Source organism: Coturnix japonica, unplaced genomic scaffold, assembly GCF_054131305.1.
Source record: "Coturnix japonica strain WE unplaced genomic scaffold, WE-NBRP24 Scf200, whole genome shotgun sequence".
Taxonomy (NCBI): Eukaryota; Metazoa; Chordata; class Aves; order Galliformes; family Phasianidae; genus Coturnix; species Coturnix japonica.
Window position 1 is genome coordinate 27,442 of NW_028189103.1, and position 16,675 is coordinate 44,116.

The 16,675-nt window shown below is 56.2% G+C and overlaps 1 protein-coding gene across 1 annotated transcript; it reads right to left on the minus strand.

The window, feature by feature from the left end:
• Nucleotides 1-1,618: 1,618 nt before the first annotated feature.
• Nucleotides 1,619-15,616, minus strand: EMC10 (ER membrane protein complex subunit 10; the record flags this gene model as incomplete). The annotated part of the gene is made up of 4 exons (XM_085535857.1): nt 1,619-1,805; nt 5,423-5,516; nt 13,185-13,366; nt 15,539-15,616. Coding segments are annotated over 4 exons (465 nt in total), but the record flags the coding sequence as incomplete, so codon positions are not given.
• Nucleotides 15,617-16,675: the final 1,059 nt, after the last annotated feature.

Consider the following 16,675-nt stretch of genomic DNA (forward strand, 5'->3'; position numbering starts at 1 on the left):
CCGCCATACCGCTCTCCTATTGGTCCAACCCACCCCCAAGCTCCGCCCACTGAGTTAAGCCCCGCCCCTGGCCACGCCCACACAGACATCGCCCTCCTGTTGGTTAAACCCACTCCCAAGCTCCGCCCACTGCACTAAGCCACGCCCACAGCCACGCCCACAGCCATATTGACCTCCTATTGGTCCAACCCACCCCCAAGCTCCGCCCACTGAGTTAAACCACGCCCCTGGCCACGCCCACAAAGCCATCGCCCTCCTATTGGCTCACGTCTCCTCCAGGCCACGCCCACAACCCGAAGCCACGCCCCCTCCAGCCCCGCCCACACAGACATTGCCCTCCTATTGGTCCAACCCACCCACAAGCTCCGCCCACTGTAATAAGCCACGCCCACCGGCCACGCCCACACAGGCATCGCCCTCCTATTGGTTCACACCTCCCCCAGGCCACGCCCACAAACCGAAGCCACGCCCCCCGGCCACACCTACAGCCACATCGATCTCCTATTGGTCCACACCACCCCCAAGCTCCGCCCACTGCGATAAGCCACGCCCATACAGCCCTCGCTCTCCTATTGGTTAAGCCCACCCACCAAGCTCCGCCTACTGAGTTAAGCCACGCTCACCGGCCACGCCCAACCCATAGCCGTGCTCCTATTGGTCCAACCCACCAACAAGCCCCGCCCACTGCACTAAGCCACGCCCCAGGCCCCGCCCACAAAGCCATCGCCCTCGTATTGGCTCACGCCTCCCCCAGGCCACGCCCACAACCCGAAGCCCCGCCCCCCCAGCCCCGCCCACACAGACATCGCCCTCCTATTGGTCCAACCCACCCACAAGCTCCGCCCACTGTAATAAGCCACGCCCACCGGCCACGCCCACACAGGCATCGCCCTCCTATTGGTTCACACCTCCCCCAGGCCACGCCCACAAACCGAAGCCACGCCCACCCCCAGTGTCACACTCCTATTGGTCCACCCCACCCCCAAGCCCCGCCCACAACCCGAAGCCACGCCCACCGGTCACACCCACCGCCATATCGCTCTCCTATTGGTCCAACCCACCCCCAAGCTCCGCCCACTGTAATAAGCCACGCCCCTGGCCACGCCCACCGCCATATCGCTCTCCTATTGGTCCAACCCACCCCCAAGCTCCGCCCACTGTAATAAGCCACGCCCCTGGCCACGCCCACACAGGCATCGCCCTCCTATTGGCTCATGCCTCCCTCAGGCCACGCCCACAACCCGAAGCCACGCCCACAGAGCCATCGCCCTCCTATTGGTCCAACCCACCCTCAAGCTCCGTCCACTACACTATGCCACGCCCCTGGCCACGCCCACAAAGTCATCGCCCTTCTATTGGTCCACACCAACACTAAGCCCCGCCCACTGAGTTAAGCCCCGCCCCTGGCCACGCCCACACAGACATCGCCCTCCTATTGGTTCACCCCTCCCCCAGGCCACGCCCACAAACCGAAGCCACGCCCACCGCCATACCGATCTCCCATTGGTCCACTCCACCCCCAAGCTCCGCCCACTGCACTAAGCCACGCCCCCCCACAATTAAGCCCCTCCCCCTTATAATTGTACCCCCCCCATCCCAATAACACACATTATAAAGGGGGGGGGGGTCAATGCTTTATTCCAATCCCCATATACACATATATGGGGGGGGGGGTTATAAATAGGGGAGGGGTCTCACCGACCCCCCCCACCCCCCCCACCCCCAGCTCCTCCCCCCCCTTGACCCCCCCCATCGGGAGCTCCGGACATCATGAGGAACAGGACGATGGGGATGATGTACATCCACTAAAAGGGGGGGGAAAGAAATTAGGGGGGGGGGCTCAACAATATGGGACCCCCACCCTAATAAAGGACAAGAGGGGTCTGGGGGGGGGGGCAATAATATGGGACCCCTCCCCCCCCCAATTTGGGACAAGGGGGATTATGGGGGGGGGAGAAATAATGGGGGGGGGGGGGGGCTCAATAATATGGGACCCCCCCCCTAATAAAGGACAAGAGTGGTCTGGCGGGGGGGCAATAATATGGGACCCCCCCCCTAATAAAGGACAAGAGGGGTCTGGGGGGGGGTGGCAATAATATGGGACCCCCCCCCCCTAATAAAGGATAAGGGGGGTCTGGGGGGGGGGCAATAATATGGGACCCCCCCCAATATAGAACATGGGGGGTCTGGGGGGGGGGGGCAATAATATGGGACCCCCCCCCCAATATAAAACATGGGGGGTCTGGGGGGGGGGGGGGTGGCAATAATATGGGACCCCCCCCCAATATAGGACATGGGGGGTCTGGGGGGGGGGGGGCAATAATATGGGACCCCCCCCCCAATATAGGACATGGGGGGTCTGGGGGGGGGGGGGCAATAATATGGGACCCCCCCCCTAATAAAGGATAAGGGGGGTCTGGGGGGGGGGGGGGCAATAATATGGGACCCCCCCCAATATAGGACAAGAGGGGTCTGGGGGGGGGGACTCAATAAGTCTGGGGGGGGGGCTCAATAATATGGGACCCCCACCCTAATAAAGGACAAGAGGGGTCTGGGGGGGGGGCAATAATATGGGACCCCCCTCCTAATAAAGGATAAGGGGGGGTCTGGGGGGGGGGAGAAATATTAGGGGGGGGGGCTCAATAATATGGGACCCCCCCGTAATAAAGGATAAGAGGGGTCTGGGGGGGGGGGTGGCAATAATATGGGACCCCCCCCCAATATAGGACAAGGGGGTCTGGGGGGGGGGGCAATAATATGGGACCCCCCCCCTAATATAGGACATGGGGGGTCTGGGGGTGGGGAAGAAATAATGGGGGGGGGGGGCAATAATATGGGACCCCCCCCCTAATATAGGACATGGGGGGTCTGGGGGTGGGGAAGAAATAATGGGGGGGGGGGCAATAATATGGGACCCTCCCCCTAATAAAGGACAAGACGGGTCTGGGGAGGGGTGGCAATAATATGGGACCCCCACCCAATATGGGACAAGGGGGGTCTGGGGGGGGATGGTTTTGGGGTGAATTAAGGGGGATTTGGGGTGGATTTGGGGGGGTTTGAGGGCATTATGGGGGTCCTGGGGGGGTCCTGAGGGGCTGTGGGGTGGGTAGGGGGTTATAGGGGTTAATATGGGGGGCTTGGGGGTCTTTGGGGGGGGAGGGATGGTTTTGGGGGTGAATTAGGGGGGATTTGGGGGGGATCTGGGGGGGTTTGAGGGCATTATGGGGGTCATAGGGGGGTCCTGAGGGTCTGTGGGGTGGGTATGGGGTTATAGGGGTTAATATGGGGGACCTTGGGGGGTCTTTTGGGGGGGGTCTTTAAGGGGTTTTAGGGACCTTAAGGGGGGGGATTTAGGGTGGATTTGGGGGGGATTTGGGGGGTTTGAGGGCATTATGGGGGTCCCTGGGGGGGTCCTGAGTGGTCATAGGGGGGGTCTTAAGGGTCTGTGGGGTGGGTAGGGGGTTAGGGGTTAATATGGGGGGGATTGGGGGTCTTTTGGGGTGGGGTCTTTAAAGGGTTTTAGGGTTCATGGGGGGGGAAGGGTTAAATTGGGGGGGATTTGGGGGGGTTTAAGGGCATTATGGGGGTCCTGGGGGGGTCCTGAGGGGCTGTGTGTGTTGTGGGGGGGTTATAGGGGTTAATATGGGGGGGGTTGGGGGTCTTTTGGGGGGGTCTTTAAGGGGCTTTAGGGGGCTGGGGGGGGTAAATTGGGGGGGATTTAGGGGGGATTTGGGGGGGTTTAAGGGCATTATGGGGGTCTTGGGGGGTCCTGAGGGGCTGTGGGGTGGGTATGGGGTTATAGGGGTTAATATGGGGGGGTTGGGGGTCTTTTTGGGGGGGGGGATGATTTTGGGGTGAATTAGGGGGGATTTGGGGGGGATTTGGGGGGGTTTAGGGCATTATGGGGGTCTTGGGGGGTCCTGATGGGTCATAGGGGGGGTCCTTAGGGTCTGTGGGGTGGATATGGGGTTATAGGGGTTAATATGGGGGGGGGGTGGGGGTCTTTGGGGGGGGGAGGGATGGTTTTGGGGTGAATTAGGGGGGATTTGGGGGGGATATGGGGGGATTTGGGGGGCTTTGAGGGCATTATGGGGGCCTTGGGGGGTCCTGAGGGGCTGTGGGGTTATAGGGGTTCATATGGGGGGGGTTGGGGGGTCTTTTGGGGGGGGTCTTTAAGTGGCTTTAGGGACCTTAAGGGGGGGGGATTTAGGGGGAATTTAGGGGGGATTTGGGGGGGTTTGAGGGCATTATGGGGGTCATAGGGGGGGTCTTAAGGGTCTGTGGGGTGGGTATGGGGTTATAGGGTTTAATATGGGGGGGGTTGGGGGGTCTTTTTGGGGGGGGTCTTTAAAGGGTTTTAGGGTTCATGGGGGGGGGAAGGGTTAAATTGGGGGGGATTTGGGGGGGTTTGAGGGCATTATGGGGGTCTTGGAGGGGTCCTGAGGGGCTGTGGGGTGGGGAGGGGGGTTAATATGGGTTAATATGGGGGGGGTTGGGGGTCTTTTGGGGGGGGTCTTTAAGGGGTTTTATGGGGCTGGGGGGGGTAAATTGGGGGGGATTTAGGGGGGATTTGGGGGGTTTGAGGGCATTATGGGGGTCCTGGGGGGGTCCTGAGTGGTCATAGGGGGGGTCTTAAGGGGCTGTGGGGTGGGTATGGGGTTATAGGGGTTAATATGGGGGGGGGGTGGGGGGTCTTTTGGGGGGGGGAGGGATGGTTTTGGGGTGAATTAGGGGGGATTTAGGGGGGATTTGGGGGGGTTTGAGGGCATTATGGGGGTCCTGGGGGGGCTCCTTAGGGTCTGTGGGGTGGGTAGGGGTTATAGGGTTTAATATGGGGGGGGTTGGGGGTCTTTTGGGGGGGGTCTTTAAGGGGTTTTATGGGGCTGGGGGGGGTAAATTGGGGGGGATTTAGGGGGGATTTGGGGGGTTTGAGGGCATTATGGGGGTCCTGGGGGGGTCCTGATGGGTCATAGGGGGGGTCCTTAGGGTCTGTGGGGTGGGTATGGGGCTATAGGGGTTAATATGGGGGGGGTTGGGGGGTCTTTTGGGGGGGGTCTTTAAGGGGTTTTATGGGGCTGGGGGGGGTAAATTGGGGGGGATTTAGGGGGGATTTGGGGGGGTTTAAGGGCATTATGGGGGTCTTGGAGGGGTCCTGATGGGTCATAGGGGGGTCCTGAGGGGCTGTGGGGTGGGTAAGGGGTTTAGGGGTTAATATGGGGGGGGGTTGGGGGGTCTTTGGGGGGGGGGAGGGATGGTTTTGGGGTGAATTAGGGGGGATTTGGGGGGGATATGGGGGGATTTGGGGGGGTTTGAGGGCATTATGGGGGTCTTGGGGGGCTCCTGAGGGTCTGTGTGTGTTGTGGGGGGGTTATAGGGTTTAATATGGGGGGGTTTGGGGTCATTTTGGGGGGGGTCTCCTTACGTATTTAGCAAAGAAGGAGCGCTGCTCCTGGGGGGTCCGGGCACGTTGAGCCTGTTCCTGCTCCAGGTGACGGATGAAGGCGGCGGTCTCGGGGCTGGGGGGGATATAGGGTTATATAGGGTTATATGGGGGATATAGGGTTATATAGGGTTATATGGGGGATATAGGGTTATATAGGGTTATATGGGGGATATAGGGTTATATAGGGTTATATGGGGGATATAGGGTTATATAGGGTTATATGGGGGATATAGGGTTATATAGGGTTATATGGGGGATATAGGGTTATATAGGGTTACATGGGGGATATGGGGTTATATAGGGTTAGATGGGGGATATAGGGGGGCTATGGGGTTATATGGGGGATATAGGGGGGATATGAGGTTATATGGGGGATATAGGGTTATATGGGGTTATATAGGGTTATATAGGGTTATATGGGGTTATATGGGGGATATAGGGTTATATAGGGTTATATGGGGGATATAGGGTTATATAGGGTTATATGGGGTTATATGGGGTTATATGGGGGATATAGTGTTATATAGGGTTATATGGGGGATATAGGGTTATATGGGGTTATATGGGGGATATAGGGTTATATGGGGGATATAGGGTTATATGGGGTTATATGGGGGATATAGGGTTATATGGGGGATATAGGGTTATATGGGGTTATATGGGGGATATAGGGTTATATGGGGGATATAGGGTTATATGGGGTTATATGGGGGATATAGGGTTATATGGGGGATATAGGGGGGATATAGGGTTATATAGGGTTATATGGGGGATATAGGGGGGATATAGGGTTATATGGGGGATATAGGGTTATATAGGGTTATATGGGGGATATAGGGGGGATATAGGGTTATATGGGGGATATAGGGGGGATATAGGGTTATATGGGGTTATATGGGGTTATATGGGGTTATATGGGGTTATATGGGGGTATATGGGGTTATATGGGGGATATAGGGTTATATAGGGTTATATGGGGGATATAGGGGGGATATGGGGTTATATAGGGTTATATGGGGGATATAGGGGGGATATGGGGTTATATAGGTTATATGGGGGATATAGGGTTATATAGGGTTATATGGGGGATATAGGGTTATATAGGGTTATATGGGGGATATAGGGGGGATATAGGGTTATATAGGGTTATATGGGGGATATAGGGTTATATGGGGTTATATGGGGGATATAGGGTTATATGGGGGATATAGGGTTATATGGGGTTATATGGGGGATATAGGGTTATATGGGGGATATAGGGTTATATGGGGTTATATGGGGGATATAGGGTTATATGGGGGATATAGGGTTATATAGGGTTATATGGGGGATATAGGGTTATATAGGGTTATATGGGGGATATAGGGGGGATATAGGGTTATATGGGGTTATATGGGGGATATAGGATTATATAGGGTTATATGGGGGATATAGGGTTATATAGGGTTATATGGGGGATATAGAATTAATGGGGGTTATAGGGTTATATGGGGGATATAGGGTTAATGGGGGATATAGGGTTATATGGGGGATATGGGGTTATATGGGGGATATGGGGTTATATGGGGGATATAGGGTAAATGGGGGGTATAGGGTAAATGACCCCACATTGCCCTCATTATAGGGGCTGGGGGGATTGGGGGGGGGTAAATGAACCCCATAGCCCCCATAGCCCCATAGCCCCCATTACCCCCATAGCCCCCATTGACATCTATTGACCCTCATAGCCCCCAATACCCCCATCACCCCATAGCCCCCATCAACCCCCATAGCCCCCATTACCCCCATTGACCCCATTGACCCCATAGCCCCCATTACCCCCATCACCCCCATAGCCCCCATTAGCCCCATAGCCCCTATTGACCCCATTACATCCATTACCCCCATAGCTCTTATTACCCCCATTACCCCCAGAGCCCCCATATCCCCATTACCCCCAATACTCCCATTGACCCCCATTACCCCCATAGCCCCATAACCCCCATTACCCTTATTGACCTCATTACCCCCATTACCCCCTATACCCCCCATTACCCCCATAGCCCCATTAACCCTATTAACCCCATTACCCCCATAGCCACCATTACGACCATAGCCCCCATTACCCCAATACCCCCATAGCCCCCATTAACCCCATAGTCCCCATTCCCCCCTATTAACCCTATTGACCCCATAGCCCCCATAGCCCCCATTACCCCCATAGCCCCCAATAGCTCCATTAACCCTATTGACCCCAATACCCCCATAGTCCCCATAGTCCCCATTACCCCCATTACCCCCAATACTCCCCATCAGCCCCATTACCCCCATTGACCCCCATAGCCCCCATTACCCCCATAGCCCCCATTGCCCCTATTGACCCCATTACCCCCATTACCCTTATTGACCCCATAGCCCCCATTACTCCCCACTACCCCCATAGCCCCCATTACCCCATAGCCCCCATTACCCCCATAGCCCCCATTACCCCTAATGACCCCATTACCCTCATTACCCCCATTACCCCCATAGCCCCCATTACCCCAATATCCCCCAATACCCCCATTACCCTTATTGACCCCATAGCCCCCATATCCCCAATTGACCCTATAGCCCCCATTACCCCCATTACTCCCATAGCCCCCATTACCCCCAATACCCCCATTACCCCCATAGCCCCCATTACCCTTATTGACCCCATAGCCCCCATTACCCCCAAACCCTTATTGACCCCAATACCCCCATAGCCCCCATATCCCCATAACCCCCATTCCCCCCAATACCCCCATAACCCCCACTACCCCCATTACCCCCAATACCCCCATAGCCCCCATAGCCCCCATAGCCCCTATTACCCCCATTGACCCTATAACCCCATTACCCCCATAGCCCCCATTACCCCCTATACCCCCATTACCCTTATTGACCCCATTGCCCCCAATACCCCCATTACCCCCATTACCCCCATAGCCCCCATTACCCCCACTACCCCCACTGACCCCCATAGCCCCCATAGCCCCCATTACCCCCATAGCCCCCATAACCCACACTACCCCCAATAGCCCCATAGCCCCCAATACCCCCAATACCCCCATTACCCCCATAGCCCCCCATATCCCCCATTGACCCTATAGCCCCCATTACCCCCATAGCCCCAATACCCCCATTGACCCCATAGCCCCCATATCCCCCATTGACCCTATAACCCCATATACCCCATATCCCCCATTACCCCCATAGCCCCCATTACCCCCCATTACCCCCATAGCCCCCATTAACCCCATAGCCCCCATTAACCCCCATTACATCCATTACCCCCATAGCCCCCAAAACCCACACTACCCCCAATAGCCCAATAGCCCCCAATACCCCCATTACCCCCATAGCCCCCATTACCCCCATAGCCCCCATTACCCCCATTACCCTTATTGACCCCATAGCCCCCATTGACCCTATAAGCCCATATCCCCCATTGACCCTATAACCCCATATCCCCCATTGACCCCATAACCCCCAATACTCCCCATTACCCCCATTACCCCAATACCCCCATTACCCCCATTACCCCCATTACCCTTATTGACCCCATATCCCCCATAGCCCCCATTACCCCCTATACCCCCATTACCCTTATTGACCCCATAGCCCCCATAGCCCCCATTACCCCCTATACCCCCATTACCCTTATTGACCCCATAGCCCCCATAGCCCCCATTAACCCCCATAACCCCCATTACCCCCATTGACCCCCATAGCCCCCATTACCCCCATAGCCCCCATTGCCCCTATTGACCCCATTACCCCCATTGACCCCCATAGCCCCCATTACCCCCATAGCCCCCATTGCCCCTATTGACCCCATTACCCCCATTACCCTTATTGACCCCATAGCCCCCATTACTCCCCACTACCCCCATAGCCCCCATTACCCCATAGCCCCCATTACCCCCATAGCCCCCATTACCCCTAATGACCCCATTACCCTCATTACCCCCATTACCCCCATAGCCCCCATTACCCCAATATCCCCCAATACCCCCATTACCCTTATTGACCCCATAGCCCCCATATCCCCAATTGACCCTATAGCCCCCATTACCCCCATTACTCCCATAGCCCCCATTACCCCCAATACCCCCATTACCCCCATAGCCCCCATTGCCCCTATTGACCCCATTACCCCCATTACCCTTATTGACCCCATAGCCCCCATTACTCCCCACTACCCCCATAGCCCCCATTACCCCATAGCCCCCATTACCCCCATAGCCCCCATTACCCCTAATGACCCCATTACCCTCATTACCCCCATTACCCCCATAGCCCCCATTACCCCAATATCCCCCAATACCCCCATTACCCCCAATACCCCCATAGCCCCCATAGCCCCCATAGCCCCTATTACCCCCATTGACCCTATAACCCCATTACCCCCATAGCCCCCATTACCCCCTATACCCCCATTACCCTTATTGACCCCATTGCCCCCAATACCCCCATTACCCCCATTACCCCCATAGCCCCCATTACCCCCACTACCCCCACTGACCCCCATAGCCCCCATAGCCCCCATTACCCCCATAGCCCCCATAACCCACACTACCCCCAATAGCCCCATAGCCCCCAATACCCCCATTACCCCCATAGCCCCCCATATCCCCCATTGACCCTATAGCCCCCATTACCCCCATAGCCCCAATACCCCCATTGACCCCATAGCCCCCATATCCCCCATTGACCCTATAACCCCATATACCCCATATCCCCCATTACCCCCATAGCCCCCATTACCCCCCATTACCCCCATAGCCCCCATTAACCCCATAGCCCCCATTAACCCCCATTACATCCATTACCCCCATAGCCCCCAAAACCCACACTACCCCCAATAGCCCAATAGCCCCCAATACCCCCATTACCCCCATAGCCCCCATTACCCCCATAGCCCCCATTACCCCCATTACCCTTATTGACCCCATAGCCCCCATTGACCCTATAAGCCCATATCCCCCATTGACCCTATAACCCCATATCCCCCATTGACCCCATAACCCCCAATACTCCCCATTACCCCCATTACCCCAATACCCCCATTACCCCCATTACCCCCATTACCCTTATTGACCCCATATCCCCCATAGCCCCCATTACCCCCTATACCCCCATTACCCTTATTGACCCCATAGCCCCCATAGCCCCCATTACCCCCTATACCCCCATTACCCTTATTGACCCCATAGCCCCCATAGCCCCCATTAACCCCCATAACCCCCATAGCCCCCATTACCCCCATTGTCCCCATTACCCCCATTACCCCCATAGCCCCATTGCCCCCAATACCCCCATTACCCCCATAGCCCCCATATCCCCCATTGACCCTATAACCCCATATACCCCATAGCCCCCATTACCCACATAGCCCCCATTACCCCCATTACCCCCATAGCCCCCCATACCCGCATAACCCCCAATACCCCCAATACCCCCATTACCCCCATAGCCCCCAATACCCCCATAGTCCCCATTACCCCCATAACCCCCATTGACCCTATAACCCCCATTACCCCCATAGCCCCCATTGCCCCCATAGCCCCCATTACCCTCATTACCCCCATTAACCCCATTACCCTTATTGACCCCATTACCCCCATTACCCCCATTACTCCCCATTACCCCCATTACCCCCATAGCCCCCATTCCCCCCATAGCCCCCATTACCCTTATTGACCCCATAGCCCCCATATCCCCCATTGACCCTATAACCCCATATCCCCCATTGCCCCTATAACCCCATATCCCCCATTACCCCTATAACCCCATATCCCCCATTGACCCTATAACCCCATAGCCCCCATTGACCCTATAACCCCATAGCCCCCATTGACCCTATAACCCCATATCCCCCATTGCCCCTATAACCCCATATCCCCCATAGCCCCCCATTACCCCTATTGACCCCATAGCCCCCATATCCCCCATAGCCCCAATACCCCCATTACCCCCATAGCCCCCAATACCCCTGTAGTCCCCATTACCCCCATTACCCCCATTGCCCCATTGCCCCCATAGCCCCCATTACCCCCATAGCCCCCATTACCCCCTATACCCCCATTACCCTTATTGACCCCATAGCCCCCATTACCCCTATTGACCCTATAACCCCATATACCCCATTACCCCCATAGCCCCCCATTGCCCCCATTACCCCCATATCCCCCATTAACCCCCATTACCCCCATAGCCCCCATTACCCCCATTACCCCCATAGCCCCCATAACCCACACTACCCCCAATAGCCCCATAGCCCCCAATACCCCCATTACCTTCATAGACCCCATTACCCCCATAGCCCCCATTACCCCCACTACCCCCATTACCCCCATAGCCCCCATTACCCCCATTACCCTTATTGACCCCATAGCCCCCATATCCCCCATTGACCCTATAACCCCATATACCCCATATCCCCCATTACCCCCATAGCCCCCATTACCCCCCATTACCCCCATTACCCCCCATTGCCCCCATTACTCCATTGGCCCCATCACCCCCACTTCCCCCAATACCCCCATAACCCCCACTACTCCCATAGCCCCCATTACGACCATAGCCCCCATTACCCCCAATACCTGCATTACCCCCATATCCCCCATAGCCCCCATATCCCCCATTGACCCTATAACCCCATATCCCCCATTGACCCCATAGCCCCCATATCCCCCATTGACCCTATAACCCCCATTACCCCCATAGCCCCCATTACCCCTATTTACCCCATAGCCCCTATATCCCCCATTACCCCCATAGCCCCAATACCCCCATTAACCCCATAGCCCCCATTACCCCCATAGCCCCCATTACCCCCATAGCCCCCATAACCCACACTACCCCCAATAGCCCCATAGCCCCCAATACCCCCATTACCCCCATTACCCCCATATCCCCCATTACCCCCATTACCCTTATTGACCCCATTACCCCCATTACCCCCATAGCCCCCATTACCCCCATAGCCCCCATTACCCCACTGCCCCCATAGCCCCCATTGGCCCCATTACCCCCATAGCCCCCATTCCCCCCATAGCTCCCATTACCCTTATTGCCCCCATATCCCCCATTGACCCTATACCCCCATATCCCCCATTGACCCTATAACCCCATATCCCCCATTGACCCCATAGCCCCCATTACCCCCATTGACCCCATAGCCCCCATTGACCCTATACCCCCATTACCCTCATTACCCCCATAGCCCCCAATACCCCCATTGACCCCCATAGCCCCCATAGCCCCCATTACCCCCATAGCCCCCATTGACCCCATTACCCCCATTACCCCCATAGCCCCCATTACCCCCATAGCCCCCATTGACCCCATTACCCCCATTACCCCCATAGCCCCCATTACCCCCATAGCCCCCATTACCCCCATAGCCCCCATTACCCCCTATACGCCCATTACCCTTATTGACCCCATAGCCCCCATTACCCCCATTACCCTTATTGACCCCATAGCCCCCATTACCCTTATTGACCCCATTACCCCCATAGCCCCCATTACCCCCATTACTCCCCATTACCCCCATAGCCCCCATTCCCCCCATAGCCCCCATTACCCTTATTGCCCCCATATCCCCCATTGACCCTATACCCCCATATCCCCCATTGACCCCATTACCCCCAATACCCCCATTACCCTTATTGACCCCATTACCCCCAATGACCCCATATCCCCCATATCCCCCTATATCCCCCATACTCACACAGCCGCCTGCTGTGGGTACGTCAATGTGACGCTGCTGTTGAAGCCCTGCAGGTCCCCGTCCCCAACATGGCGGCCGTGGCAGCCGCCCCATAGCGGCACCAGCCCCACAGCCACCACGTGACCAGCCACGTCCAGGTGAAGGGAAATATGGTCGGATAGGTGGGACTCCAGCAGGGAGCACTGCGGGGAATGGGGCAGCAATGGGGGATATGGGGGCAATAGGGGTAATGGGGGTAATGGGGGTAATGGGGTCAATGGGGGATATGGGGGTAATGGGGTTAATGGGGGATATGGGGTCAATAGGGTTAATGGGGGATATAGGGGTAATGGGGGCTATGGGGGGAATGGGGGTATTGGGGGTGATGGGGGTATTGGGGTCAATGGGGGATATGGGGGTAATGGGGGATATGGGGGCTATGGGGTCAATAGGGTTAATGGGGGTAATGGGGGTTATGGGGGGAATGGGGTCAATGGGGGATATGGGGGTAATAGGGTCAATGGGGGATATGGGGGTAATGGGGGTAATGGGGGATATGGGGGTAATAGGGTCAGTGGGGGATATGGGGTCAATATGGTTAATGGGGGATATGGGGGTAATGGGGTCAATAGGGTTAATGGGGGTAATGGGGGCTATGGGGGGAATGGGGTCAATGGGGGATATGGGGGTAATAGGGTCAATGGGGGATATGGGGGTAATGGGGGTAATGGGGGATATGGGGGTAATAGGGTCAGTGGGGGATATGGGGGCTATGGGGACTATGGGGGTAATAAAAGCTATGGGGGTAATGGGGGTACTGGGGGTAATGGGGTCAATAGGGTCAATGGGGGATATGGGGGCTATGGGGGTAATGGGGGTATTGGGGGTAATGGGGGTATTGGGGGTAATGGGGGCTATGGGGTCAATAGGGTTAATGGGGGTAATGAGGGCTATGGGGTTAATGGGGGTAATGGGGGTATTGGGGGTAATGGAGGTATTGGGGGATATGGGGGTAATGGGGGTAATGCGGTCAATGGGGGTAATGAGGGCTATGGGGTTAATGGGGGTAATGGGGGTAATGGGGGTAATGGGGGTGATGGGGGCTATGGGGGCTACAGGGGTAATGGGGGTATTGGGGTCAATAGGGTTAATGGGGGTATTGGGGATAATGGGGGTATTAGGGTCAATGGGGGATATAGGGGTAATGGGGGCTATGGGGGTATTGGGGGTAATGGGGGTCAATGGGGGCTATGGGGGTAATAGGGTCAATGGGGTTATGGGGGCTATGGGGGTAATGGGGGATATGGGGGTAATAGGGTCAGTGGGGGATATGGGGTCAATAGGGTTAATGGGGCTATTGGGGGTAATGAGGGTATTGGAGGCTATAGGGTTAATGGGGGGCAATGGGGACTATGGGGGTAATGGGGGTATTGGGGGTACTGGGGGCTATGGGGTCAATAGGGTTAATGGGGGGGAATGGGGGCTATGGGGGTATTGGGGGTATTGGGGATATTGGGGTCAATAGGGTTAATGGGGCTATTGGGGGTAATGGGAGTTATGGAGATTATGGGGGCTATGGGGTCAATAGGGGTAATGGGGCTATTGGGGGTAATGGGGGTCAATAGGGGTAATGGGGGCTATGGGGGTGATGGGGGCTATGGGGGTAATGGGGGTAATGGGGGTAATGGGGGTATTGGAGGCTATAGGGTCAATGGGGGCAATGGGGGGAATGCGGACTATGGGGGACTATGGGGCTTATGGGGGCTATGGGGTTAATGGGGGTAATTATGGGGGTAATGGGGGTATTGGGGGCTATGGGGGTAATGCGGGCTATGGGGGTAATGGGGGGATATGGGGGTAATGGGGTCAATGGGATCAATGGGGTCAATGGGATCAACAGGGTCAATGAGGTCAATAGGATCAATGCGGGTCAATGGGATCTATGGGGTCAATGGGGTCCCTATGGGATCTATGGGGTCTCAATGGGATCTATGGGATCTATGGGGTCCCTATGGGATCTATGGGGTCACTGGGGTCCCTATGGGATCTATGGGGTCCCTATGGGGTCTATGGGGTCTCAATGGGATCTATGGGATCTATGGGGTCCATATGGGATCAATGGGGTCACTGGGGTCCCTATGGGATCTATGGGGTCTCAATGGGATCTATGGGATCTATGGGGTCCCTATGGGATCTATGGGGTCACTGGGGTCCCTATGGGATCTATGGGGTCCCTATGGGATCTATGGGATCTATGGGGTCACTGGGTTCCCTATGGGATCTATGGGGTCCCTATGGGATCTATGGGATCTATGGGGTCCCTATGGGATCTATGGGGTCTCAATGGGATCTATGGGGTCTATGGGGTCACTGACCGCTCTGACGAAGGACGAGACGAATCCGGCCCCACTGGACACACGGACCCTATAGAGCCCGTCCTGCGCAGCCAGGGCCTATAGCACCGCCCCATAGCAGCCCCATAAGTACAGCCCCATAGCAGCCCCATAACAACCCCATAAGTACAGCCCCATAAGTACAGCCCCATAGCAGCCCCATAACAACCCCATAAGTACAGCCCCATAACTGCCCCATAACAGCCCCATAACAACCCCATAAGGATGGACCCATAACTGCCCCATAACAGCCCCATAACAACCCCATAAGGATGGACCCATAACTGCCCCATAACAGCCCCATAACAACCCCATAAGGATGGACCCATAACTGCCCCATAACTGCCCCATAACAGCCCCATAAGGATGGACCCATAACTGCCCCATAACAGCCCCATAACAACCCCAAAATGGCCCCATATGTACAGCCCCATAGCAGCCCCATAATGGCCCCATATGTACAGCCCCATAGCAGCCCCATAACAGCCCCACAACAGCCCCATAACAACCCCATTGATCCCCATTGCCCCCATTACCCCCATAGCCCCCATAACCCCTATAGCCCCCATAACCCCTATAGCCCCATATCCCCCCATAGCCCCTATTACCCCCACTACCCCTCATTACCCCCATTCCCCCTATAGCCCCCGTTACCCCATAGCCCCCCATATCCCCCCATTCACCCCATAGTCCTCATTACCCCATATCCCCCCATTCACCCCATAGCCCCATTGCTCCCATTGTCCCCCATAACCCCATAGCCCCCATTACCCCAATACGCCCCATTACCCCCATTATCCCTATAGCTCCCATAGCCGCCATTACCCCCATAGCACCCATTACCCCATACCCCCATATCCCCCCATTCACCCCATACCCCCATAGCCCCTATTACCCCCATTTACCCCATACATCAGATTCACCCCATACCCCCATTACCCCCATATCCCCCATAACCCCCATTACCCCATATCCCCCCATAACCCCCATTACCCCATAGCCCCCCATTACCCCATATCCCCCATATCCTCTCATTACCCCATTAGCCCCCATTCACCCCATAACCCCCATTACCCCATTCACCCCATAGCCCCCCATTACCCCATATACCCCCATTAC